This window comes from Gadus morhua, chromosome 18 (assembly GCF_902167405.1).
Source record: "Gadus morhua chromosome 18, gadMor3.0, whole genome shotgun sequence".
NCBI lineage: Eukaryota > Metazoa > Chordata > Actinopteri > Gadiformes > Gadidae > Gadus > Gadus morhua.
The window spans coordinates 15,677,776-15,704,944 of record NC_044065.1 but is presented as its reverse complement, the minus strand read 5'-3'; the positions used below and the strand labels follow the sequence as shown (position 1 = coordinate 15,704,944).

The following is a 27,169-nucleotide window of genomic DNA, read 5'->3' as shown; positions in this document are numbered from 1 at the left end:
GAGTGATGGCCGCTGACAGAGCAGACGAGACCAGGAGGGATGAGTGGGAGGAGAGGGAGGGTGAGAGAGACAGACTGATAGGGAGAGGTAGAGAGACACACACACAGTGAGAAAGGGTTGAACATTGAATTGAGAGGGTAAAGGAGAAAGGAATCGATCATGAGAAAGAATGTGAGAAAGTGGGAGAAAAAGTGAAAGACAGAGAAGGATGAAAATGGTATAAATGTAGGAGAAAGAGAAGAGTAAGGCAGAGAGAGAGAGAGAGAGAGAGAGAGAGAGAGAGAGAGAAGAGAGAGGGAGAGACAGAGACAGAGACAGAGACAGAGACAGAGACAGAGACAGAGAGAGAGTGAGAGAGAGAGAGAGAATGAGTCAGAGAGAGAGGGAGAGAGATAGAGACAGAGACAGAGACAGAGAGAAGGAGAGAGAGAGAGGGAGAGAGAGAGAGAGATAGAGACAGAGACAGAGACAGAGAGAAGGAGAGAGAGAGAGAGAGAGAGAGAGAGAGAGAGAGAGAGAGAGAGGAGAGAGAGAGAGAGAGAGAGGAGAGAGAGAGAGAGAGAGAAGAGAGAAAGAGAGAGAGTAAGATGGAGAGAGAGTGTGACGGGGAGAGTGAGGAAGAGAGAGCTATTCAAGTGGCGAAGCCTGGCAGGCTTGTCTTTCACTCTCGTGGAGGAATAGGACACAGGAGACGCACACAAAAAAAAACCTCAAGTAGGCAGCTGAGTTTCTTCAAGGGCCCGGAGCCACTGAGGACATCAGGCTACATATTTCACCGGGAAAGAAACAGCGGCAGGGAAATGTGCCTCGTTTTGGACCCATTAGTCTTCTGGTAGGGATCTCGCTTCGCTCAACGATGTAAAGAACAAAACAAGCTCCCCCGAGACGGGCCTGAGTTCTCACCTGGCGCAGGCCAGACTGGACCAGCCCAGCCTCCAGACTGTGTGTTTGTGTGTGTGTAGGTGAGTGTGTGTGTGTCTAATGACTCTCTGGTGTCTCAAACAGGTCTGGAAGGAGACAGAGCAGTGCCGAATTGCCTAATGTATGCTTAACTGTTTTTCATGCAGATTTGTTTTCATACTTTGCTTCACAAAAAAACCTCAGCGGTGGAATAATTAAACAAACGAGCCCTACGTGAATCACCCGGTTGCCTCTTGTTATTCAGGGATTTCATTTACTCCAGCCGACTTTGAGTGGGACTTGTTTTCATATTCAGTGTCCAACATGGTCGCGATGAATGTGGTTGCGTGTCATGCATATTTATGCGTGACGTAATGTATTATAATACTTGTGCTGCCCTAATGTTTAACCTTGAACCTGGAAATAACTGCTCCAGCCCCTCTGCATACATTTGCATATGTTTCCCCCTCTCTGAAGACAATGTCACCACAAGGGCATGGGTCCGTTATTAAGGTTAGCAGGGACGTTGGCTATTACAAATACAGCGCCACCAATGTTGTGTATTCCTACCGCATGAATAAACAAAGGGAGCAAACAACGCCCATATAAGGCTGGCAAGGACACACAAGAAGGAAATAAACTAATAACACATACATTTAAACCAGTATAACTTGTGGCCCATCTTGGCTGGGACGTTCCGGAAGGAGAGACTATGTGTCCCGCTGTGTCTTCACGGTTATGGTTCAATAAAATAGGAATAAAACATTCCAGGGTTAGGGTTAATTAGTTAACACTAATGTGTGGGCGTGTGTGTGTGTTCATGTGTGTGAGTGAAGTGTGCAATGTGTGTGTGTGTGTGTGTGTGTGTGTGTGTGTGTGTGTGTGTGTGTGTGTGTGTGTGTGTGTGTGTGTTTATGCATACACTTGCGTCTATGTGTGTCCATGCCTGTGTGTTTGCATGTGTGTGTGTACAGTATGTATGAGAGTGTGTGTGTGTATTTGTGTGTGTGTGTGTTTGTCTGCGTGGATGTATGAGTGTGTGTGTGTGTGTGTGTGTGTCTGTGTTTATGCATGCATGTGTGTGTGTGTGTGTGTGTGTGTGTGTGTGTGTGTGTGTGGGTGTGTGTGGGTGTGTCTGCGTGTATACATGGCTGTGTGTGTGCGTGTGTGTCTTCCCACCAGTTCAAAGGGCCGGGGCCCCCTGGAGGAGCAGGCGTTGTCTGAGCAGAGGAGAGGCCTGTCAGAGGGGCCCCGGTCGTTTGAGGGATAAAGCACCGGGCCCCCGGCCAGCTAGCATGACAGGCAGGCCGCGCCAACCGCTAATATGGACGTCTCATGCCCAAGGGCCCCAGGGCCACAGGGCCAGAGGGGGGACGGACTCACAGCTGTGAGGGGCTGCCAGTTGGAGGGGCACAGTAGAAAACAGTAAACATTCAGTCTAGACTCGAGTTAGCGGGTGCAGAGAGGCGATGAGGTGCCATTAGTATTTTGTATCTGCCGTTCGTCGGCTGCTCTACGGCTGTCCGTCCAGGCTAGCCAATTATCGGTTTAGCTCTGTCTATTGATTCCCCGGTGTTTGACGTCACCGGATTCATTTTTATATTCCTCTGTCCTCCTCGTCTCCCTCCTCTCCCCCTCCCTCCCCTCTCCCTCTCTTTGTATTCCTTACTACCCCCTCCTACCCCCTCCCTCCCTACCTCATCCCTTTCGCTCCCCCCCCCCCCCCCCCCTCCCGGCAGAACTCTCTTACCTGTCAAGTTACCATCGATTAGGGCGGCATCGTCTCGCGGGCCTCTATCATAATAAGCCGCTCGAAGCAGCTCATTAAATGTGCTGCGTGCCGCTGGGCCCCCCGAAACACTCAGAGCCCCTCGGATGTTTCGTCACGCAGGGCCGAGCCTGCGCCACCGCGCACAGCGGGCGAGGGACACGCGACGCACACGCGCGGGCCCCCCAAGGGACACACGCGCAGACACAAGCACGAAACGAGGCTGGAACACGATCGCGGCGCTCTGGTCTGCTTTTAGTATTCATCGCCGCTTTTTGTTAAAGACACGCGAGGAGGGAGGGTTATCAGGGCCGGGCCGCCGGGCCGGTGGTCCTGCCTGGCTCGCTGCCCCCTCCCTGGTCGCTGAGTGCCAGTGAACCGTGATCCTGTGTTATTTTAGTCGTCTCTCAGCGACTCTTGTGGCGAACGACGTGAAGAAGTCAGGAAACCTATCGCTCCTCTGATTGGTGCACGCTCCGTCCACGCGTCATCCGGCCCCCCCCTCCCCCTAATTGGCTTCCCGGAGTTCCCCCCTGCGGAGATAATCTCTAATCAACCATCTGCCCTCAGGCCCTCCCCCCCCCTGTGTAACCTGCTGGCGCCAGGTTGCCATTTTCTTCATATTCACCTCTAAAAGCAGCGATTAAATGTCACAAAACAGTACAAGTCCCCGGGCTGGGACCCTTCTGGCCGTACCTAGATGGAGCATACACACCATGTAGGCTTTTTACTGCTGCTGTCTCAATGCTGCGTCTGTGAGTGTGCTTCTGTTCAGGGGGAGTGTGTGTATGCATGTGCTTGTACATATGCTTGTGTGTCTGTATGTGTGTGTGTTTGTGTGTTGAGTTTGTGTGCGTTTGTGTGTGTGTGTAAGTATAAGCGTCCATTGGTATCTGTGTGTGCGTGTGTGTGTATGTATATTTGTGTCTCTGTTCAGCGTATTTGTATGTGTGTTTGTTTAGTCTGTGTGTGTGTTGCGTTTTTGTGTATGTGTGTGTTGAGTTTGTGTGCATGTGTGTGTGTGCCCTCCTGTGATGGCCATAATAGACTAGGACAGATGGCCACAGTGAAGGTGGCCCACAGTCCACCTGCTCAGAGCACACACAGACAGACCCACACACAAACTCACACACACACATTCACACACAATCTCTCAATCACACACACATTCGGAGTCACACACAAACACACACACAATCAGACACACACACACACACTCTCACAATCACACCTAATAGAGAGAGAGAGAGAGAGAGAGAGAGAGAGAAAGAGAAAGTGTCTAAGAGTGAGAACAAGCGAGTGAGTGAGTGAGTGAGTAAGAGAGAGAGAGAGAGAGGGAAAGCACGTGGTGTGTAATCTGGGTTCTGGTGGAGAGTTCCAGAACTAGCCCTAATCTGTCACTCAGAGCCGCGGGAGGAACGTTCATCTGCGCCCTGTTCTTGGGATGTCATCGTAAAAATAACGTCAAACGCCTGAAAAGCCTGCCTTCCTCAATGAGATTGCTGGCTGGACATACATTATATATATGCATATTATATATACAGTCAATGTTTATACTTGTATATATTAGATTAGATTACATTTAACTTTGTTGTCATTCCGCGAGCACATGCAATAGACCAAAATAGCCCACCTGAAGCAGGCTGGCCCGTCCCTGTTTGCTGTGCAGCGTAACATATGCTGCCCTGGTTTACAGACCTGCTGCTGCTGGGTGAAGCACAGGGGAACATTTGGCTTTGACTGACGCACACATATCCGTCAGCCCATTGGATATACTGCAGTCATCACCGTCATCACCTTCATCGTCATCTTCACCTCCATCAATGCCTACAACACAACCATCATCATCATCTCCGTCCTCTTCGTCACCATCCTCATCATCACCATCATCATCATCACCATCAATCACGTCGTCATCATCGTCGTCATCATAATCCTCATAACCATCATCAACACCATCATCATCACACTCATCCTCTTCGTCGTCATTATCATCACCTCCATCCTCATCATCACCTCCATTATCATCATCATCATCATCACCATCAACACAAACACCATCACCTCCATCAGCATCTTCCCCATCTTCATCACCGTCACCACAACCTCCATCCTCCTCCTTACCATCCCCATGAATATCGCCTTCATCTTTATAATCTGATTAAAAATCTTCAGTCTGGAGATGACACGTTTCCTGTCATAGAACAAAAGAACAAAGCCCCCCCCCCCCCCCCCCCCCCGGAGAGCATCATTGGTATTGAGCAGCTCTACCGGGGCTGGAGCAGAGCTGTCAGGGGCCTGTCAGGGCCCGATGCATAATGGAGAGGGCGTAGTACCGGCGCGCGACAGCAGGGCGTCTGCGTGTCAGGCCAGTCAGTGTGGGTTCATCCCCATCTGCAGTCCTTCTCCACCACGGCCCCGGGAGCTCTGCTCAAAGTCAAACCTAGCGTGTGTGCTTCTATATACGGAGTGGTACATCTTGAGGCGGCATCCATCATTTGGGTTTTCTTATAGTCACCCAGACAGCAGGAACATGGCACTGTCTTTGATTTTGTGCGTGAGTGTGTGCGTGTGTGTGTGTTTGTGAGCACAAGTACAAGGAGAATTGTGCATGTGTGTCTGCATAGGAATAGACGAATCTGCGCATGGATATAATTGAGTATGTGTATGTGAGAGAGAGTGTGTGTGTGTGTGTGTGTGTGTGTGTGTGTGTGTGTGTGTGTGTGTGTGTGTGTGTGTGTGTGTGTGTGTGTGTGTGTGAGTGTTTGTGTGTGTTTGTTAGTGTGAGGGTTTGTGTGTTTGTGAGTATGAGTATTTTGTGTGATTGTGAGGGTTAGTGTGAGTCTGATTATCTGAGTGTATGAGTGTGTGTGTGTGTATGTTGAGTGTATGTGTGTGTTTTTTACATTTATGATTACTTACAGATTGTAATTTGTCATTTACATGCTTTTTTTTATGCAACATATTGGGTTATTGTTTGTTTTGCTGTGGAATCCATAAACCTCTTGTTTTCAACACCAAGATGCAAAACTATGAGATGAACAACCGGCACAATATGGAAACAATGAGAACCATTCATTGTAATTATTGCTGTGAAATCCTAATGGCAACAAAGACCCTGCCTTTGTGTTCCCACCGATTCCGAGAAGCAAATTAAAGTTTAATTGACTCATTTGCTAGGATAAGTAATAAAAGCAATTAAAAAAAAATTGTCATCGTGGTTTTGGGTCATGTTATACAGAGTTAATCTAGATTAACTCTGTATTACATGCCCTCAAACCAAGATGGAAAGAATTAGAATTGTAAACAGATCTTTTTGTTTGTTTACAATGCTAAATCTTCCCATTTACAATGGAAGCCTTTGATTACACGTTTGTGAGTGTGTGTGTGTGTGTGTGTGTGTGTGTGTGTGTGTGTGTGTGTGTGTGTGTGTGTGTGTGTGTGTGTGTGTGTGAGTATGTGTGTGTGCAACAACGACCACACGTTGTGTTTACCACCAGGGCACAACTTCGAAAGCAAGTCGTCTTGAGATTGAACATGTCACCCACTCTTTAATCAGGTGTTGACAAGTCTTTTGGAAAGCATGTGGGACACGCCAACAAACACACAGGCAAACACACACAGACACACACTCATTCTGGAACTGAATCACTGCTCATAATAGTGTGTGCACGAGGGTGTGTTGTGTGGTTGGTGTGAACAGCTTCAGTGTGATGTATTTCTCATCGGGGAATGTAGATTACATGTAATGGCTGAAGCAAAGGGCCATTCACATTTATTTGTCCACAAGGGCGCCGTTGGTTTAGCGAGAAGGCTCCACGCGCCCTCTCTACCTGTAAATAATTCCAAAGCCTCATCTCTATCACATGAAATATTAAAGGACCGTCCAGAGTAATAAAGTTGGGATTGATTAGAAGATGTGCTGAGTGCGTTTGGATGCCTGAAGCAGAATATAACCAATAAGAGGTGTAATTAGAGAGGGAACGAGAGACAGACAGACAGACAGACAGAATGAAATGGGGAAAAGTCTATATTTCAGTTTTTTTCTGTCAACATTTGTACTGAGAGAACAATAATTCTTAACGAAGGGGCTGCACAGAGAATGCACGCTTGGATACCAAATACAATACGTGTTCTCCTCCATGGATTTACCTCAGGTTGAAAATAAACCCACAACTAATGTTTGTACCAGACTGCTGCATAGATGCTGATCCAGAATAGTCTGATCTTAATTATTACCAACAGTGGGGAAAAAACGGTACAAGAACAAAACAAGAATGCATTAACGGTGCGGTTTAATAAACTAAATGAAATCCTTCTGTGTTCAACACGTTCACAGTCCCAATGTTCAGGAATCAGGATCAAAGGCCGTCAAAGCGTCCGTAACTAACAACAACAGTTCGGCAGCGTAACGATTCTGCAACTTGCGCGCCATCTAGTGTTCACCTCATGTCATTGAGGAGAACTTGTTCTGCCCCGGTGGATGAACAAGTGCGAGTTTGAAGGACACTTTTAGACAAATAAAATTGAGGGTATTTCACCGTCAACATTTGTCATAACATAAGACACTTGGCACTTCCAGGCCAGGAAGACGTTTAACAATTGGTGTGCTTCAATGCCTTTCTCTACAGACACCCAAACAAGCCACATTGTTGATTGTGGCAAATGGACCAATTTGAGGTGGTACTTTATTGCAAGACACACGGCCCCCGTGCCCTGCTAACTATATGTTGCTCCATTAGGCATACTTGCCATGGGCTATTTTATGTTTCAAGCTGCACAATTCAAGGTTCAATGTTGAATAAAAATATGACGCTAAGATTTTGCATCGAATCAACAAATATTTATTAGTGTATGAATATGAAGAGTAGAGTAGCCATACTGTAAAAAACAACATACCTTATGGTAAAAAAACGACATCATGACGTGCATTGGTAAGAAAGTCACTTGAGCTGAAAGATTAAGAAATAGCTGCATCATCACACAATGCAACCTTATTGAATTTAAGAGTTCTGTTTTTTGCTTTTTGCAGAAGAAAATATTTGGCTTCAACAACTCCCACTCATTTCCAAGATTAGTGTGTTGTTATTGTTTTATTTCTCCTGATTAAATCTGAAAAGCTGTTTCGCACATTATAGAAAACAATAACAGTCCAAATGTAATACTGCGGCTCCGTGTGGGATTATTATGCAATAGCCGATGGCACTGTTATGAATTTTAAGAGTGAAACTAGTACCTCTGTCTTATTTCAAACCACAACGCCAATGCTCCCCTCAGTCCTGTTAAAACACAACAACACAGTATTCATACCCAGACATACGCTGGCCTCAGAATACAGAAACACTTACGCGTGTCATTCAGTTTATAACCTACATGGAGCCTTTTGATTACGGTTCCCAAATGATTGACAGATGGGTGGTTGACTTTACAAATGATAGTCATAAATATTCATGATACAATCAGTCACAGAACGATTTACGCTTTTAGTAACTTGGTCCCCACACGCGTAAGCTCCTCGGACCCTGCTCAGATCCAGAACGGACTACATGGTCACCGTTTTGCCTCTGAAAGGGCGGGAAACTCCCCACGACCGCACTACTTAAGTCACGCTCTAGTGGTACGTCTGAGCTCCTCAGCCCAAATGGATGCTGCTCTGTGAAACCTCCCTCTAGTCATTTATGCAAGAGCAATGTGAATGCAGCGTGCTGCATCGAAAGAGTTGCACGCCATCACATTCTCATTCAGAGAATGAGAATGTGTCACTATAAGTGACTCAACGGGCCGCGTCTGAACACAGGACAGGTGTGAACGGCTCTTGGAAAGGGTTTGTTTCTCAGCACAGCCCTCTCTCACAACAAACCCTCCTGTTTGATGCCCCGGGTCCTGGGGTCCAAGACCCCATCGAGGAGGGTCCTGCGGTCGGTCAGAGGAAGGTCTGGAACACACGGGTCCTCAGGCCCTGGGCTCTGGGGGTCTTGGGCGCGGCGCAACGCAGGCTCTTGAACCAGCCGGCCAGACCGGAGAGCGGGAAACGGCGCTCCGAGCGCCGGTGGCCGTGCAGGTTCCAGAAGGAGGCGGAGCAGCGCTGGGACACCTCCACGCTGCAGGCGTACTGGCCGGGGCCCCGCCGCACCACCCGCACCAGGGTCACCGAGGAGCCGAAGCCCCCGTGGGCGTGCGGCGAGACCCCGCGGTAGACGCTCTCCTCAGGCTTCAGGTTGGGGCCCCGCTCCCAGAGCAGGCCCGCCTCCTCCGCCTCCCCCATGTTGCTGAGGTTGCAGAGGGCCCGCAGGCAGGCGGCCTCCAGGGGCCTGCCGGGGCCCCGCAGCAGGACGGAGACCAGGCGGGGCACCGCCCCCTGACGGAGCAGCAGCTCCTGCTGGGTCGCTGGAGGGAGGGAGGAGGAGGAGGGAGGGAGGAGGAGGGAGGGAGGGGGGGGGGAGGAGAGAGGGGGGAGGGAGGGAGGAGAGAGAGGAGAGGAGGGAGGAGGGGGGGAGGAGCAGAGAGGGAGGAGGGAGGGAGGGGAGGAGAGGAGAGAGGGAGGAGGGAGGGAGAAGGAGGGAGGGGGGATGACGTATCTCATAAGCTCTTTTTGGGGATGTAACTATTATGCACTATAAAACACTATACACTATAAAATATATCTCATGTCCTTCTGATTAGACAACACCGTCCGGTTGTTGCAAAAATAGTGCTTATGATTTTATGTGTACTCTTTGATTGTCGTCATCCAAACATGTAGGTCCTCTTGATAAAACCGACTTCTAAAGGACAAAACCACTGTTTAAATGACTCCATGTTAATGTACGTGTTAACCAGTGTTTAAAGGACTCCATCTTAATTTAATTTAAGTGTTAACTAGTAGTTAAATGACTGCATGAACATGTAAAGTGTTGACCAGTGGCTTAATACGCCCATATAAATGTAATGTAAGTGTTAACCTGGTTAAATGCCTCCATGTTAATGTAATGTAAGTGTTACCAGTGACTAAATGCCTCCATGTTAACATAAACTAAGTGATTCCCAGTTGATAATTGACTCCATGTTAAAGTCATGTAAGCTACGACCCATGGATAAGCTATAGCAGCTCGGCAGAAGACGGTATGACGGGTATAAAATCGGTTTGTGACTGACTGCTGTCGTAGGCGGTGCGGGAGATGGCCTGTGTGGCGAGGAGGAGCAGCTCCTGGTCCACGCTGGTGAGGACGGACAGCAGGGCGGTCACCAGCCCCGCCTCGCCGAACCCTTTACGCACCACCGCTGTAGCGGGACACAGAGGGACGCCCGGTGAGCCAGAACACTCAAGGGGAGACGGGGGAGGAAACGGCCCGGAGCCGCAAAACAACGTGAGGCAAACGTATTGGATGAATAGAAATGTAGAAAAAAAAAAGTAGGCTGGCAATTCTTCAACAGCTAGCATGTTCCTAAATATATATCAAGGGGCTTGAATGAATGAGTGTGTGTGTGTGTGTGTGTGTGTGTGTGTGTGTGTGTGTGTGTGTGTGTGTGTGTGTGTGTGTGTGTGTGTGTGTGTGTGTGTGTGTGTGTGTGTGTGTGTGTGTGTGTGTGTGTGTGGTTGTGTTTGTGTGTGTGTGTGTGTGTGTTTTTTACTCTAATGAATACATTTTAAAGGACTGTCATCACCTTGGCCATGACATATTTCAATGGTTTCCCTCTGGAAAGCGGCTTCGATCTCAAAAGGCCAGAACAGAAAGACAAAGAAGAAGTTTTCCCCCCCCTAGCCATACGGACAATGAAGGCATACTTCCCCCCTCTTCATAAACTTCACCACCCTTCTTTTTTTTCTATCTTTTTACTTTAGTATTATCATTAAACCTTGCACTGCTGGGAGTTGCAGATGCAATCCCCATTTCACTATTGTTCAACAAATTACGCATGTGACAAATAAATTCTTGAATCCTGAATCTTGATTAAGGCTACGGTTATCGAACAGACTTGACTATAGCTGCACGTTTGGGGTTCCCATGACTCACACTCCTTAGCCAGCTCGGCGACCAGCGTGGCAGTGGGCAGAGTGAGGGGTCCTCTGATCCGCAGAGAGAGGGCCAGCACAGGCAGGATGCCGCTGACCACCACCTGCTCTGCAGCGCCCTTCTCTGGACAAAAGAGAAATTACACACACGTCACACTTTGTACACCACGGATAGATTGTAAGGTCTGAGTCATCAGTAACCGGGCTGGAGTTTAAATCTGCGAATCATCAAGTTTGTTGACTTTTAGGGGAATACATGTATCGATTTACAATTTAAAGTGAATCATTTGTTGTCCATTTATACTGTTGCATTGTGTTATATTATGTCTTTGTGCTTTGCAAATGTGTTTTATCACTTAATATACCAATGCCTGCGAGGCAGTGTCATATAGCCATCAAAGCGATGCCGTGATGTTGATGCTCTGAGGCCAGACTGGGTCAGTGGTGGATTAGCCCTAATTGTAGGACAACACTAAGGGTAACCCTTACCATGACCCTACTACGAAGAGAAACAAATACGGATTAGTTTTCTATGCTGACCATCTGCCAAGGACTCGATCGCGGTCCTAAAGTCTGTTATTTCCTTCTTTTATCTTCTTCTGTTATCTTCTCCTTTATTTCTGACACTATTTTGTCACGCATGTACAAAAAGTGACTATATCTGCCTTAACGGTATTAACAAATGGATGTGGAGACACAAAAGCCTGCATTCATTCACAGCTTACCTACCTTACTTGCACTCAACCCCTCACTGAATACAAGTGAGAATACGAAATGGCATGGCATATTACGAAATAATCACCTAATTAATTCGCAATTGAAAAGAGTCATTCACCAGAAATAGAACATTAGCCAGAGTCACAATGTCCGCAGCCAAGGGGGACATGTTAGAAAGAGGTGGATGTTTACAAAGCCCTGCATAGAGCTGATGAACGCGGTGACGCACTGTGCTCCTGTATGGCGCTCATCACGGTACTCAGGTGAGGCTTCAGCTCGTGTTCCCGCAGGTCCAGTCCCAGCACCCTGATTGATCCCAGGGCGTTGTTCAGGCTGTCTGGAAGGGTGGTGGGGGCGAGGGCGAGGATAAAACACATGAAACACATGGGGGGTTGGCAGTGGATCAGGATGTAAAGTGTGTTGACTGGGTTCAGGAAGGTTGTGAGTTCAAGCCCCTGCGTCTGCTACGAGTGTCGAGGTGTCCCTGAGCTAGACACCTATCCCTTACTGCTAAATGCCTGTATAAATGGATGAAAGCAATATTGTAAAGGGCTGGGTGGCCACTGGTTAGTAAATGCCTATATAAATGCAGTGCACTTACAATCACAGTGGAGATCATTATAAAAGGTCAATTCAAGTGAGTAATACCCAAGAAGGGTTTATAACAAGAAAAAGGCAACAGAATGAGAGCAGACAGAATGCAGGCATAGAAGTGGTAAAGGAGCAGGTAGGGGTTAAGGTATCCTTTGATTGAACACACAGAACCTTTCACGAGGTGGTGTGTGAAAAACACTTGCAATTCCTTCAGCCGCAGTATTGTGCCATTTACTGGATATCCAATTCAGATCATGTAGCTGTGGGTTTTCTCATTGATTGAGACCCTTTGTAAGGCATCTCTCTCACCTAGAATCAATAACTATTTCAACAGAAGAGTTGTATTGAATACTACGGTGCACTGCCACAGCAGTAGACACTGGCTTTACTCACCGTTGGGTATGTAGGGCTGCAGCTTGCTGGTGTTTCGCCCGTCCGTGTGGGAGTGCGTGTATGTGTAGGCGATGGGCACACTAGAAGGTCCCATCCTCCCCGGCAACCAAAATATGGACCATCAACTAAATCCAACGCAGTCAAAGCGGTTCCCATCGATGTTCCATAGCCTGGTTGTTAAGTTTAACACTCCATCTCACTTTACAATATCGAATGTTTCATACCCTCAGGGCAACCGACTACAACCTTTCCAAGCACAAACTCACAATCACAGTAGTAACTAGGCTGCCAATACACCCTGCTCCCTGTCCTTTCACCAGGATAATGCAGAGCAAATCCTTGGTAAATCCTTCCCCTCAACCACCCTTGTGTGCGTGTGTGTGTGTGTTTACAGGTCGGTCATGATTAGGCCTAGGTAGACTCCACTCATCCCGCCCAGGAACCTCCCACAATGCATTTCAGCTTCTAGAAGCGTCCGTGGTGAAGCCAGAGGGAACCTGCCGTGAGACAAAGGCAGGCCGTGGCAGACGTCCCGACACGTTGACGCGGGTCGACGCTTACTGTTCTCTCAGTGGAATCAAAACACTGTGATTGGTATGGAGTCTATCTGACAGTGGTTGCCAGAGCAATCTTGTTTTATTTTGGTTAATGATGGACATTTTGTTTTAGGATCTCTAAAGCAACCTATTTCAGAACTAACAACCCTTTCAGGATTTTAGTGCAAGTAGAAAAAAAGAGAACGTTTGGAAATGTATACATCGGGAAAACTGAGAAAATAAATAATTATGCAAATTCTTTCAGATTGGACATTGCTTGTCAAATATAAACAATATTCTTTCCACTTTGGTCCTTGATTCAGTAAAAAAAACAAAAACGTTGCATCTTCCCATCGCATGATATTAGTTCATATACAATGTATGTAGAATACACTAAGACTACACACTTGATTTTATATCATGTCGGAGAATTTTGCAATTCAATATTGTACTCCTGTATCTGGTCGTTATTGTCCATAATAAAGTTCAAATTGTAAGGTGACTGCATATCTAAAAGCCACCTCTCACCTAGTCACTGTAGGCAAAGGTCCTCAAACTATAAAAAAGGAACTGTACCGGTATTAACCAGTTACTCCAGAGAAGACTCCTACCACGTGGCAGCATGTACACTGGCTCATCTGCCACCTCTTGACACACAACACACGCACACGCACACACACACACACACACACACACACACACACACACACACACCTGTAAAACCAGCGTCCATGTTCCATTCCCTGAGGTTCCCTTTGGAACGGCTGCTCCTCCCGGGACATCGCCGCCACCTTGTCAACAGTCCCGGCCCGACCCGAAGCCCCCAGCTCCGGCAGCCTCAGAGCCCCTCACCAGCAGGCCATCCGTCTGTCCAGCGGGGGATCAAATCGATCCGGTGGAGTCGAGCCCCCCGGAGATGGTCTCGTAACCCACGGAGACCAGCGTGAGGACCCCGTTCTGCGCGTCCTGCTGTGCGCTCGCCTCCCCGGCCTGCATCGCCGGGGGGTCCGCCAACCGGGCCTTCTTCCGGCCCCTCCCCCGTCCCTTCACCTTGGACGCCCCTTTGACCCCGCCGGCGCCCCGGGGGGGTTCTCGCCGTTGACGGGGTGCGGCTTGCGGTTGCGCCGGCGGATGCGCCGCGTCGGCGGGCCCGAGTCGGGCGGGTCGGACGCGGCGGCTCCCGACAGGATGTGGATCTGCTGGTCGATCGCCATGGTGACCATGTCCAGGGCGACGTCCAACATTCCCAGGCCGAGGCCGTGGGTCACGCTGTCAAAGCCCTCACTGTTGACCGGGTCTCTGAAACACTTCCTCATGTCGTCCAGATGGTTCCTGAAGAAAGGGACAGAACGAGTCGAGCAAAAAACTTTAAAGAGGACCTATTATGCTTTTTCAACTTTTATGACCTATAAACGTTGTTATAATGATTGATAGTCATGTTTAACCATACTAAAGTGTCAAATAATGACGTACATGCATTTTGACGCATTCCCTGCTGACAGTCTGGGGTGGCTGTGCAGAGCGCTAAACACTCGGGACAACGTTTGCGATTCACTTGTTCACATTTCCGGGAAACATCTACGTAGACGTACTCCTGCCACGCCCCCATATGCCCGGTCAAATCTGCTCGCGCGCGCGCGCTCCAAGGAAGGTAACCAATCACAACGGAGTTGGGTTGGCAGGAGGGGGGCGATGGGGCGGAGAAGGACGAAACCGAGCGTTGACAGAGAAGGCTGAAAGCGCCCAGATGAGAGGAAGAGTTTCACGAAAATCGACATCGTTTTTGTGTATGGTTAAACATTACTATCAATCATTATAACAACGTTTATAGGTCATAAAAGTCGAAAAGCATAATAGGTCCCCTTTAAAGGTGAGGAGTCTTGCAGCCTTGGAACGCCATTATAAAGAGATTACTTTAAAGACATTAAGAGCGTGAACCCCATACTTTGTCTCAATGATCTTGGACCAGTGTTGGACTGTGTTGGTCTCAGGGATGAGCTGTCTGGCCATGTTGCTGTAGTCCACATAGTCCTGGGCAAAGTCCTTCATGTCGACACACAGCGCGTTCGTGTCTCCTAGGGAAACAAAGCATTTAACAGTCAGGGGACATTCTCTCTCAGTCTGAAATTCTTTGTCATTTAGTGTCAACTGCTTTTATAAAAATGGGATATTCACTCTCCAATTTATTATTTTTGACCTTCTTATAGTTATATTTCACTTTTCTCTTTTGAAATTGTCCTTTCGATGTCTTTCAAACGAGATTCACCCAAAAATACGTGGCTTCTGGACGGTGCTATATAACTAAACTCTCTCCTACACACAGATACAATATCCCTCACACGAGTCTCTCCATCACCCACCCTCGGTGAGCTTGGAGAAGGAGGAGGAGACGGAGGTGGTGGTGCTGGGCTTGAGGCCCAGGATGTTGAGGGACTCCAGCAGGGTCTTCTTGCTGGCCGGACCCCTGCTGACACGCGTGTACGCCGCCAGCGACCGCAGCGACATCTTCTCCGGGCTCTGCAGCCGGCGCTTTATCTCCTCGTAGGAGATGAGATACTTTCCTGGATGAGCATCCGAATAAAGACGAACACAAGTGGATTAGTTAAAGAAGAACACCATTCTGTGGCGTGGAGACATAATGGCAGGAGGGCATGGTATGGAGCTAGTTAGGGTGTTCTAAAAAGGGATCGAGTTCGATCCCCATACATACAGATATCACTCAGGCATTCTTGTACGAGATGCTTGACCCTACCTGCTCCTCAACGACATTTAAGATTGAGATTAAAGAGCACCTATTATGCTTTTTCGACTTTTATGACCTATAAACGTTGTTTTAATGATTGATAGTCATGCTTAACCACACTAAAGTGTCAAATAATGACGTACATGCATTTAGACGTGTTCCCTGCTGACCGTCTGGGGTGACTGTGCTGAGCGCTAAACACTAGGGACGCCGGCCGCCATTCACTTGTTCAAATGTCTGAGTTTTAGAACAATCCGGATTTTCCATGTACAGTATGGTAATGCTGCAACCTGCTCTTCCGGAAGGTAACCAATCACATCGGAGTGGGGTTAGCAGGAGGGGGGCGAGGGGGCAGAGGGGAACGAAGCCGAGTGTTGACAGAGAATGCTGAAAGTGCCCAGATGAGAGGAAGAGTTTCGCGAAAACGACTTAGTTTTTTGTGCTGTGCTTCGTGTCAGGTTGCTCTATAGGAGTCATTAATAAGAAATTAAGACCAGAAAAGTAGTATAATAGGAGATCCTTAAGATCATTTAAACGTCTGTGCGCCAACAGACTAGATGGAGAGTCCTCATGTACTCACGAGCTTTGGAGCCCTTCATGTTGGGGTCCAGCAGGGAGGACACCTCCGCAAAGGGCATGCGGGTCACCTCGCTGGGGTCGCTGGCGTTGCCATTGGAGCACTGGCTCTGTGGAGGCTCTTCCGTCTGGGGGGTCTGGTCCAGTGTCGGGGCAGCAGGGGCCTGCACCTGGAGGAGCTGGGTCTCCATCTGGCTCCGGAGGATCTGTTGCTGTGGGGTGGCAATCATGCCCTCACTGTGGGCCATCAGAGCCTGGCCCTGGGCCTGGGTCAGCACCAGGGACGTGTCCGACAGACCCTGGAGGTCCACGCCGCTGTTGGCCTGCTCCGAGGGCACCTGGAAGAGGCCCATGACGGGCTTCATGACCCGGAACAGCATGTTCCCCTGGGCGTCCAGACCAACCAAGCTGGTGGATGGATCCATCACGCAGCGTTGCCTTTGGGCTCTGGGTTAAGGTACGGTGGCCTTAATCGGTTGGATGAGGTGCCCACATAGGTTTGTATAAGGTTACAGTACAGGTTTCTCTCGATGGATGTAGATGGAAATGTTGAGGAGCGACCTGAAACAGTCAGAAAGGAGGGTTAAGTGAGCAACGGTCGAGGTAAACACCTGCCACTTAAATAGTTTATTTAATCATTGAAAGTAAAAGATAAAAAAAGAATTGCAGTAAATGGCCCTAAAGTGGGGTGTCGTTAGCCCCGTGTGTGAGACAGCACTGTAATGCACTGCGTTATACTGTGCGCATGGTGCAGGTCTCCAAGGAGTGCAACTGTACTTTAAGTTTATTGAACCAGAGCAGACTGGGATCAGATCCTCGTCTCCTTTAATAGTGTTTAATAGATATTCCTCTTAACTGAAGAACCCTTCCGTGGACGCATAATCTTTGCTGCAAACGCGGTCTATGAAACTCAAAATAGATCTCCGGGTTTTAAAGTGCTTAAAGTTCCAAGCCTGATCTACCTTGCATTGCACATAGAATTACTGGACACATTCATTGTATCACATGGCGGCAGGCAGAGCGTTGTGTGGTTGTTGGCTGTAGGCCTCATCCGTTAAGAAGTAGAAACGTGTTAATATCATTTCTAGAGAGTATAGTTTCGGTTCCGGACGGATTATTGCAATCGCAGCTCTAGCTCTCCTGAAAGCGGTGACGGCTCTTTCACTCACCGCTCGTCTGGGTCTCCTTAAAAATGTACTGATCCTAGAACGGTCCGAATCGAAGCCACCGACATTTTTCCTCCCTTCTTTCTGTTGCTACGACGGGTTGCAAATCAGCTGTTATGCACTGCCGTGAGAAATGTGAAATCCTCCCGTTCATTGGCCAAGATTAAAATCCATTACTTACAAACCTTCGTTTCATTGGACCAAAATCGTAAAATGGAACGGGGAGGCGGGTACTTCCGGTTTCCCTCCCCTCTGCACTGCACACACAGCGCGGATAGATATGCGGATTGAATTTTAAAAGTCTATTACTTAACTGCTATGGTTTTGTAACAAGAAGTTGCACACACGATAGAGGGGCCATCATTGCCAGAGAAGTAATATTGGCCACTGAAACTATTATGTAATCAATGTATTTATAAGCCATTTCGTTTAAAAAAAAGGTCGAACACATTTCTTGTGGGTATCATTTGAATTTATTTGAATACAAAAAAGAATGTACAAAATAAAGCATAGAAAGTAGTACTTACGAAAACAAATAAAAACAACAATGTGGTGACAAAAGAAAAGGCAGCCGTTAAATAAACCATTTAATATTAAAAAAACAACACATTTAACAAAGTCGTTTTTATATATGTCCATTGCTTACAGTAAGCAATAGTTATTACCAAAAAGCATGACACATAGCAGCCATGTTTGTGGGGAACAAAGGCAAAGGGCTACGGGAATGAATTAAACTGTTTGAGTACAGCGATATGACCGCCGAATGAGTCGTGTTCATTTCAAGACCAAACATGACTGAAGGGGCTGTTCTACGGATGGCTGTTGGTTATCGAGATGTGGATCTCTAGAGTGATGTTTATCGGCCCTTTTGTCCTTAAAGATCAGTTCGCCCGCATGTAAGGTATCCCATATCTTTAGTATTTAGCTGAGTAACTTACAGCTGAGTCACTAATAGTCAACAACGTTCATCTACCAAGTATGTGGCTTTTGTACCAATTAGCAATTCTGTATCCCAAACATTTCACAATATTTTGCTGCTGTGAAAACAATTAGCTTTCACACACCACTGATTAAAACGCCTCTTTAGTCTCGATGGCGCGAGCGGACTGCAATGAGCCCTACCGGGAATCACTCAGAGTCCCAAAATAAGCCAATTAGGGACCTGCACGGGACCAAACGGCTAGCGTTTAGCTAGTGCCCATAACACTGCCGTACTATCTGGCCTAATGTCTGAGCCCAGAGCGGCCGACTGTCCTTAGAAAGGATCCCTGGAGGTTGGATTACTCTGCATCCTAATAGTAAGAGACATCTTGCAGGCTCCCCCGCGCGGTTAGCACGTTCTGCTTATACCGAGGGGGTTGTGGTTAAGAGCGGTTCTATTTTTTGACGTGTGTGATGGGCGATGGGGGGGACGGGAGGACGGGGGTCACGCCGCTCAGTGCCTGCGTGTTCGCTGGGCCCCGGATGTGATGTAGAGGAGCGGCTGCCTCAGCTGGGACACCCTCTTCAGGTTGGTCAGGGGGACTGTGGAGGACTCTGCGATGGTGCCTGAGGACAGGGGGGGTACGGGGATATCCGTCAACACGCACAATACGAAAACAACCCTCGAAAGAGATTTGGTGTATGGGGTGAAAACCTTTCCGCTCGCAAAAAACTAGTGGGACTAGGGACCTAGAAATATAAACTAGTGGGAATAGGGACCTAGAAATAAACTAGTGGGACTAGGGACCTAGAAACATAAACTAGTGGGACTAGGACCTAGAATATAAATAGTGGGACTAGGGACCTAGGAAATAAACTAGTGGGACTAGTGACCTAGAAATATAAACTAGTGGGACTAGGGACCTAGAAATAAACTAGTGGGAATAGGGACCTAGAAATATAAACTAGTGGGACTAGGGACCTAGAGATATAAACTAGTGGGACTAGGGACCTAGAAACATAAACTAGTGGGACTAGGGACCTAGAAATATAAACTAGTGGGACTAGGGACCTAGAAACATAAACTGGTGGGACTAGGGACCTAGAAACATAAACTAGTGGGACTAGGGACCTAGATATATAAACTAGTGGGACTAGGGACCTAGAAACAAAACTAGTGGGACTAGGGACCTAGATATATAAATAGTGGGACTAGGGAAATAGATATATAAACTAGTGGGACTAGTACCTAGAAATCCAAATGGTTGTTTGCTTGCTTGCGAGTGCATTCTTTAGAATTTGACTTTCAGAGCAGAACCTTTAGAGGCATGAGTCATGCACAGTGACTCACGGATCCTTCCTGTTTTGAAATTCAGCAATAAAAGCTGACAGCGTCAGAGGGTACAGCGGTTCTTTCCCTCACATTAAGACATATTCTTTAAAAGTAGGCCTCTAGGCCTCTTGTGTGAGGAGTTACCGGTTTGCTGGGTGCTTTGGGACCCCCTGACTTTGGTGAGCGGAGGAACTCCCCGGAGCTGGGGGCGGAGCATGGGGGCTGGGGCTGTCCGTTGATGTGGAGGTGGGGGTCCGACGTGCTGTCCAGGGGGCGGAACCTCTGGGCGGCGTGGGTCTTGGGCTGAGGCAGCTGGGAGAGGGAAGGAGGGAGCGGGGAAACACGAGCAATGTAGTGGTGTCAAGGCAACACGTTTTGAAATACGACTAAACATTTAAAACAATGGTCACCCCTGACTACAAGCATGGCTGCTTCTGGAGCGTTCGATATGAGCTAGAAAAAGTAGGCTTCACAGAGTCGGTAAAACACCAAGTCTCTTCTTTTGGGTTAGGGTCTCATACCGTGTTGAGTAGCATTTCTGTGTTCTTTGGTCTGAAACCTAGAAAGCTTTTCTGAAAGGGGAAATTCTTTGCATACCAGGGGTCTGCTACTTCTGGCTAAAAAGTTTTAACATAATAGTAGTTTGCGATTTCTTGCGCACCCCAGCTGGAGCGAGTGTGTCGTGCAATCTGACACAACGCCGCTCCAACAAAATTCCCTGTGTCCGTTGTTCCCAAAGCCGTCAGCATTTCTTGTTGCCTCAGATTGAACCTGGTGGGAGCGCTTTTCTCCTGGCAGCAACGGGGGCTTACTGACCAATACTCTAAGCATTTGCCGGACCGACCGGGTCAATACGTTAAGCCTACACCCACCCGCCTTTCCATAGTCCGAACGTACTGTAGAGTGACTCACTGCCTGACCCGTGACCTCGAAGGAGCGGGAGCGGCGCTTCCTGCGGCGGGCCTCAAAGTCGGGCTCGCGCGGCGTGGGGTTCTTGGCGGCGGGCGCGCGGAAGCGCTGGCGGGTCCAGGTGCCCTGGGGGGCGGGGGGCCCCTCGCCCGTGCTGCTGGACAGGGTGTCGTCCGAGGTGGCGTGCCGCAGCTCGGGGCTGGGCCGGCGGCCCGGCGCGCGGGCGGGCCCCGGCGGGCGGCGCCGCGGCCTCGCTCAGCAGGGACAGGGTGCTCTTCTGCTTCTGGGGGTCCAGGGGCGAGGGGGGGGGGGGCAGGTGCAGCGCGTCCCCCTCCAGGGCCTTGGTGCGGCGGTGGGCCGCCTTCACTGCGATGTTCTGACGCCCCGGAGGATCTGCTGCCGCTCTGGGGAAGGGAAGCACCATATACTAAATATACGTTTACATTTTGCAGACGCTTTCGCCCAAAGCGATTTCACATTCAGACACAGACGGCGGTGGCGACCACGCAGGGCGACAGCCAGCTCGTCGGGAGCAGTTAGCGTTGGGTGTCTTGCTCAGAGACACCATGACACTCGGAGGGACACACATATTGAAGGAGCAGCCTTTCGGTTACAAGTCAACCCGCTCTACCGCCTGATTGCACGCAGATGTAGGCGCACACACACACGCTAACACCCACACACACACACACACACACACACTCACACCTTTGGATACCTAATTTTTATCCAATTTTCATTCATTCATTCCATTTTTTTCTTTTTATAGGTAGATTGTAAGTAAACGATAAAAGTCTAAAGCTAGAAAAATGTAAAATGTTCCCCTAAATAAACTTGTTGGTGTCGATCTAGTGTGTGTTGTGAAACTGTGCGATGAGGCCGGTCGGGGGTCCTACCCTTGTAGGACAGCGGGGCGGTCGGTGCCGATCTCGCTGCTCTCGGGGGACGAGTCCAGGTGGCTGCTGACGCTGTAGCTGAGCCGGGCGTAGCTCAGGCAGCCGTCTGGGGGCCAGCGGCTGCAGCTGGACGCACCCACGGACACACACACGGACACACACACGGACACACACACGGACACACACACGGACACACACACGGACACGGACACACACACGGACACACACACGGACACACACACAGACACGGACACACACACGGACACAGACGGACACACACACGGACACACAGACAGACACGCACACGGACCAACAGGACACGCAGACGGACACACAGACGGACAAACAGATATGGACACGCAGACAGACATCGGAAGTCAAGTCGTTTGAATTAATGCAAAGTCATTTTAAATATTTGACACCATGCAATATCATTTCCAATTAAGACATTTGCTCTTGTGCAAAGTCTTGTATTTAATGCCTTCGAGGCTAAATTGAGTGCAAAATGGTGCGGGCTCAATAAACAACCGATTGTTAACAACATCGCTTGTCCAGCATCCTCTGTCTCGCTACCTCTCTGTTTCCATGCCCGTTGATGTGGATGGGCGGGGGCGTCATCACAGCAGAGCTCTTCATCTGCCTGGCATGGGGGCTATTCTTTAACACTTGATTATTGTCACTGGTAGAAAGAGGAGGACAGAGAGCAGAGCACCCCTGGTTGAGAGACTAATAGACGGCAATATAACACGACAACAACATAATGGCCATAATGGGACCAGCCCTTTATTCAAAGGGCCTTTATCTTGTTTCTATCCGACCCAGCGGTGTTGTGTTACGTGGCGGCCCTACCTCTCGGGTCGGGGAGGATCGGCGGCAGGGTGTGCCTGCGGAGCTTGGCCTGGCCCCTCCTGGTGCCGGAGCCGTCGGTGCGCCCGCTGTCCTGGTCCGAGTCCAGGTCCGTGAAGGGGCGCGGCCGCGGCCGGGCACGGTGATCTTTGGTAGGGAGCCCTCCTGTAGGAGCGCCCATGGGGAACATTCAGAATGAATGCATGAGGCACGTTGACGTCAGAGTCCTCCATGTTGGATGGAAAGTGTGTGAACATTTAAAGGACGATATGGGTCTGGGTGATCGAACCGTCCTGGCTTCACTAATACAGCTGTTATCCTTATTCTCGTATATACCATTATCCATTATTGTTTATGAGTTCTGTCGAGAGCCTCTAGCCTGAGTGTGTTCCCTGTCAGAAATCTAGGACGCAGGCCGTTCCGATGGTTTGATCACCCAGAGTGGGTGCGGCCCTCTGAAGGCTGGGTCTAGAGGACAGGTACCCTGGTGGGCTGTCCGATGGTGACTTTGTCCAGAGCCACGGCGCGGTCCAGGTTCCCCTCGTCCAGCTCCCGTATGTACACTTCATACAGGTCCTGGAGCGGAGAGGGGACCAGCAGGCTGTGCTCTAGAGTACACACACACACACACACACACACACACACACACACACACACACACACAGGCACGCACACGCACGCACGCACACATACACACAAAACATACGCAAATAAGATAAGACGTTCTATATAAATCCCAGACAGGAAATTTGTGTTTCAAAGCAGAAATACAGGGACAGAAATATTACTAACATTTGATAGATAGAGTGATACAAATCTTATAAAAGGCTAACAGGCCAAATATCTCTCCTGCAGCTATCTGGTTCAATAACGCATTTTTGGAAAAATTTGGTTTAATTTTCTAGTACATTTCGTACAGGCAAATGGTTGCAATTTGATCCCTTTCTAAATGGTTCTCTCTGTTTTGCGATGAAGACCTCGTCCAAAATTGTTTAAATGACAGAACCAACCAGTGCATGAGGAAAAGGGAGCTCCACACTCAAATAAAATACGCAAACACTCAAAATAAATGCAGCGCCCAGGCAAAGGGAGCAATCTATGGAGCAATCAAAACTATTTTCATTCCAAATAGACTGAATAACGATGGTTTAAGTTCCACAGGCTTTCCTCAGTGGAGAAATATCATCTTTCTTCACTTCCAACTTCATTCAACAAGAGTAAAGAGAGCAGGGAGAGTTCCTTGAAGTGTGATTCATTGGAAATAAATAACTGCCCCAGCCAAGGCCAGACTGATAATAATCACATCAGGAACGATTGGGTGGACTCACGAGGCTCCAGCCCTACAAGGCCAACAAATTATTCAAGGGAAGCCCAAAATACGATTATGTTTGGGGACCACTGACCGATGATGAACTGCCTCTGCTGCTGGATGATCTCGTGGCAGAGGTGGCGGTGCTGCTCGAAAGCGCTGCACCACAAAGTTCTTCTGGCGGATGACGTTGTCCTTGAGCAGCGCGTGCGGCCTGCATCTCGGCGTGGCCGATCTCCAGCTCGTGCACCTTGCAGAGCAGGCTGAGCACCTCCCGCTGCTCCTCCGAGCTCACCTTGCGGGGAAGCATCTCCTCCAGGCGCCGCGCCCCGCTCCCGCTGCTCCAGGAACCGCCGGCTCCAGGAGACCCTATGGGGGGGGGGGGGGGGGGGGGGGGGGTGGGGCCGTTAATGAGCCCGGTAGGACGCCTACAGAAAGGCTGCCGACGTTGGGGCTCTGGAATCACAACCTCTTGGCTGAGAGTCAAACATACCGATGCCTCGCCACGACAAATACTGACCACGCCCCCGGCAAATTACTGTTGGCTGAAGGACAATAAGTCCATTTTTAGCCACTTTCTTTACAACTGAACCCAATGTAAACAAGAATTGTAGATGAAAGACAGTTTTTCTGGTCTTCTGGCCATACCAGCTTTGATGGAGACACTAACTGGGAGACTCGCCTTCTGCTTGCGTATGCGTTTCTGCTCGGCCATGAGGGAGACCAGGTTCTCCCGGGCCTGGACCACCTCCTGGGTCTCCATGCTGTCGGGGGGGGACTCCGGGGAGTCCGAGTCCTTCTCGCTGTCGTCTTTGTTCACGCTCTCCTCCTCGACTCGGAGCGCCACTTCTTACGGCGACGACTTCGCTCTTGCTCCCAGCTAAAGAAACGAAAGGAAGACGAATCTACACTTAAAACTGTGCTTCATTTACATGCATTTCTTGTCGTTGTTTCTTTGAAGGCCAACCCCCGTTTCAGCAGGATAACTTCTGCCCTCCGGCTCCATAGCAACAGGTGCGAGGGGCGTGGTCAAAGGTTTTTAGAACCTGAACTCAGACTGACTTTAGCTACAATTCTTGTGTTTCACAGGGAATTTGCCCGCTTTACAACTTGATACATTTTAGTCCAAAATAACAGTAATGTTCACCAACACTTTGTGCGACCAAAACGGTACCATTCTCAACCGTCAAAAGCTATTTCGGGGTTACTTGCGCATTAATATCAAAACATACAGATTTTACTTCTACCTCTCTAAATGAAGGTAGCTGCTGGTTTAATATCGTAGAATGAAAGTCCCCGCACTGTTTTTAAGGGATCCGTTGTCAACCTGCTGTCCTCATTTAAATACACACACGTCACACACGTGTGTGTCACACACGTGCAGGGAAAAGGGAGCGTGAATAACACTGACTCGGCGATGGTGAGCAGGTGCTTGGAGGTGTCGATCTGTATCTGCATGTGGGAGTTCTCCAGCTCCATCAGGCCTTCCTCATCTCCATCTGCTGCCGGAAGGCCTCCAGGAGCTGCTCCCTCAGCTGGTCCATCTGGGCCTGGCCGTGCTGGCTGGAGTGGGCCTGGACCTCGGCTACAGCGCAGCGGAGAGAGATGGAGGGAGGGAGGGGGAGGGGGACGGAGAAGAGAGGGGAGAGGGCGAGGGAGAGGGTGAGAGAGAGGTAATGATTCATGTTAGAAGGTGTCGATGTGGAAGATCTATCTAGAGGATAGAGGAGACACAGGTAACATTTTTCAAACCCTTATTTGGAGTCCACTGGCTAATATAGTGGCTTTGGACTCTATTAGCTATCCTCTCTTGTCTTGCTGGCATTTACACACATATTGAATAGGCTGTTTGGCTTGTGTTTGTATCTAACGGATCCTAATCTATCTATACTGACTTCAATAATACTACTTAAACAACACTGTGACTCGCTGTAAATGAATGTAAACACTGCTTCAATACCAGAGACTTCCTAGACCTAATGTACCTACCTACAGCCCACTGCAGCACTCTTAATTAATTGAAGGCAGTCTAAAGCAAACATGCCCACCATAGGCAATGAAGTGATGGTCAATGGTATCTCCTTTAAATAATTCCTTTAGAATACCCACTCCACCAGAACCAGGGGTTTACCCTGAGGAAAGTGTTAAATGGAACTAGGTTGTTTGCAAAACTTTAGTCCCTCAGTAGTGCCTATTCTGGGCGTTTTTGAGCTAAAGAAGGAAAGAAGGCTGTTGAGAAGAAGAAGAAGAAGAGGAGGGGTAGGAGGAGGTGGAGAAGGAGAAGAAGGAGGAGGAAGAAGAAGAAGGAGGAGGAAGAAGAAGAAGGAAGAGGAAGAAGAAGAAGGAGGAAGAAGAAGAAGAAGGAGGAAGAAGAAGAAGAAGGAGGAAGAAGAAGAAGGAGAAGAAGAAGAAGAAGGAGGAAGAAGAAGAAGAAGGAGGAAGAAGAAGAAGGAGGAAGAAGAAGAAGAAGAAGAAGAAGAAGAAGGATGAAGAAGAAGAAGAAGAAGAAGAAGAAGAAGAAGAAGAAGAAGAAGAAGAAGAAGAAGAAGAAGAAGAAGAAGAAGAAGAAGAAGAAGAAGAAGAGGAACAAGCAGAAGGACAGGCAGAAGAAGAAGTTACCCTGGACATTGCGGATGTCGGCCCGGTCAGTGTGCAGCTGGAGACCAGCCTGGTCTGCGATCTTCTTCTTGAGCCGCTGGATCTCACAGTGTAGGTCTGAGATGATGTTGGTGTACTGGGCGATGTGGTAGGACACGTTGATCAGGTTCTTCTTGACCTGGGGAACAGAGAGATCCAACAGAGAGAAGCACTTCAGGTATGTTCCAATGCCATATCATTTAAGTGATATTCATTATCACGGTATATAGCTTCTTTAATACAGCCTAAATCGAGAATTGTGAAGTGTTTTCTTATTTAATAAGTTTTAACATTGATTTTATTCAAACAGGTATAAAGTACTTTTTTTCCTGAAACGTGACACTCCATTTACTCTTTCATGATGCAACTCGATCTGCTGTTGAATGGAAGGCGGATGGATATCGAGCGTGATGCGGTCTCTTACCCGCGTGCGGATGCTCTTGGCGCGGTCCGCGTACGTCAGCGTGTTCCTCGACTCCTCGAACGCCAGGGAGGCGGGGCTTATGTGCGCGATCATGACCGTGCGGCTGTTTCCCCCGAGTGAGTCCTGTTCAAAGTTAACATTGGGTTTACTATGGAGTCATTAAACACATTTTGTTCAATCCAAAGCAACTCATTAGATTCAAGATACATTTAGGAGTCATTAGGGCGAAGGATGCATACATTACAGGTAAAATGTACTCCAAAAAACATCTTTACATTCGACTAACATTGGAAAAGCTTGGTCTATCCTTTCATTTGGTTCTGACCTACCTTCAGCAGTCGAGTGAGCTTGCTGTCTCTGTAGTTGACATACTTGTTGCAGTTCTTGTCACTCAGGGCATTGATGCAGTTGCCCAAGGCAAGCAAGGAGCGGTTGATGTGAGCCCCTTCTTTCAACCTTTGACCCCTGTTCTGAGTCTGAGACAGGGGGAGAGAAGGGGGAGGGAAGG

The 27,169-nt window shown here is 48.7% G+C and overlaps 3 protein-coding genes across 4 annotated transcripts in view; all 3 read right to left on the bottom strand.

Moving 5' to 3' along the window:
* Nucleotides 1-7,496: 7,496 nt before the first annotated feature.
* On the bottom strand, nucleotides 7,497-12,837 carry si:dkey-21e13.3 (rap1 GTPase-GDP dissociation stimulator 1). Its single transcript, XM_030340782.1, has 5 exons — nucleotides 12,366-12,837; nucleotides 11,608-11,715; nucleotides 10,663-10,785; nucleotides 9,803-9,928; nucleotides 7,497-9,055 (listed from the first exon to the last, which is right to left on the bottom strand). The coding sequence occupies exons 1-5, from the start codon at nucleotides 12,457-12,459 to the stop codon at nucleotides 8,592-8,594; spliced, it is 915 nt and encodes a 304-aa protein (XP_030196642.1). The 5' UTR covers nucleotides 12,460-12,837; the 3' UTR covers nucleotides 7,497-8,591.
* Nucleotides 12,838-12,962: 125 nt separating this feature from the next.
* si:ch73-127m5.2 (uncharacterized) lies at nucleotides 12,963-17,532 on the bottom strand. 2 transcript variants are annotated; one of them, XM_030340780.1, is made up of 5 exons: nucleotides 17,390-17,532; nucleotides 16,225-16,781; nucleotides 15,262-15,462; nucleotides 14,847-14,976; nucleotides 12,963-14,233 (listed from the first exon to the last, which is right to left on the bottom strand). In XM_030340780.1, exons 2-5 carry the CDS (start codon nucleotides 16,643-16,645, stop codon nucleotides 13,948-13,950), a joined length of 1,038 nt encoding a protein of 345 aa, XP_030196640.1. In that variant the 5' UTR covers nucleotides 16,646-16,781; nucleotides 17,390-17,532; the 3' UTR covers nucleotides 12,963-13,947. The 2 variants fall into 2 exon arrangements, with proteins under 2 accessions (XP_030196640.1, XP_030196641.1); XM_030340781.1 differs by lacking the exon at nucleotides 17,390-17,532 and adding an exon at nucleotides 17,184-17,374 and having other exon boundaries at nucleotides 16,225-16,783.
* A 316-nt stretch (nucleotides 17,533-17,848) lies between these two features.
* kif19 (kinesin family member 19) overlaps nucleotides 17,849-27,169 on the bottom strand; it is a 40,062-nt gene continuing 30,741 nt past the window's right edge. Inside the window, 23 exon segments of the mRNA XM_030340956.1 lie at nucleotides 17,849-18,934; nucleotides 19,785-19,862; nucleotides 19,865-19,952; nucleotides 20,553-20,778; nucleotides 20,780-20,953; nucleotides 21,446-21,555; nucleotides 21,557-21,571; nucleotides 22,019-22,110; nucleotides 22,295-22,405; nucleotides 22,408-22,456; nucleotides 22,775-22,899; nucleotides 23,695-23,755; nucleotides 23,757-23,810; nucleotides 23,812-23,928; nucleotides 23,930-23,956; nucleotides 23,958-23,969; nucleotides 24,283-24,428; nucleotides 24,431-24,480; nucleotides 25,012-25,084; nucleotides 25,087-25,185; nucleotides 26,220-26,376; nucleotides 26,662-26,784; nucleotides 26,991-27,137. Of these exon segments, the coding sequence (XP_030196816.1) occupies nucleotides 18,822-18,934; nucleotides 19,785-19,862; nucleotides 19,865-19,952; nucleotides 20,553-20,778; nucleotides 20,780-20,953; nucleotides 21,446-21,555; nucleotides 21,557-21,571; nucleotides 22,019-22,110; nucleotides 22,295-22,405; nucleotides 22,408-22,456; nucleotides 22,775-22,899; nucleotides 23,695-23,755; nucleotides 23,757-23,810; nucleotides 23,812-23,928; nucleotides 23,930-23,956; nucleotides 23,958-23,969; nucleotides 24,283-24,428; nucleotides 24,431-24,480; nucleotides 25,012-25,084; nucleotides 25,087-25,185; nucleotides 26,220-26,376; nucleotides 26,662-26,784; nucleotides 26,991-27,137 (2,247 nt within the window). The 3' untranslated portion in view covers nucleotides 17,849-18,821.

Coding starts and splice junctions, on each gene's coding strand:
- si:dkey-21e13.3 (XM_030340782.1), bottom strand. CDS start 12,459: ATGGGACCTTCTAGTGTGCCCATCGCCTACACATACACGCACTCCCAC. Junction 10,786..11,607: donor GAGCGCCATACAGGAGCACA/GTGCGTCACCGC, acceptor TCTTTTGTCCAG/AGAAGGGCGCTGCAGAGCAG. Junction 9,056..9,802: donor CCGCACCGCCTACGACAGCA/GTCAGTCACAAA, acceptor CCCTCCCTCCAG/CGACCCAGCAGGAGCTGCTG.
- si:ch73-127m5.2 (XM_030340780.1), bottom strand. CDS start 16,645: ATGGATCCATCCACCAGCTTGGTTGGTCTGGACGCCCAGGGGAACATG. Junction 14,977..15,261: donor CTTCTCCAAGCTCACCGAGG/GTGGGTGATGGA, acceptor TTGTTTCCCTAG/GAGACACGAACGCGCTGTGT. Junction 14,234..14,846: donor TCCAAGATCATTGAGACAAA/GTATGGGGTTCA, acceptor CCCTTTCTTCAG/GAACCATCTGGACGACATGA.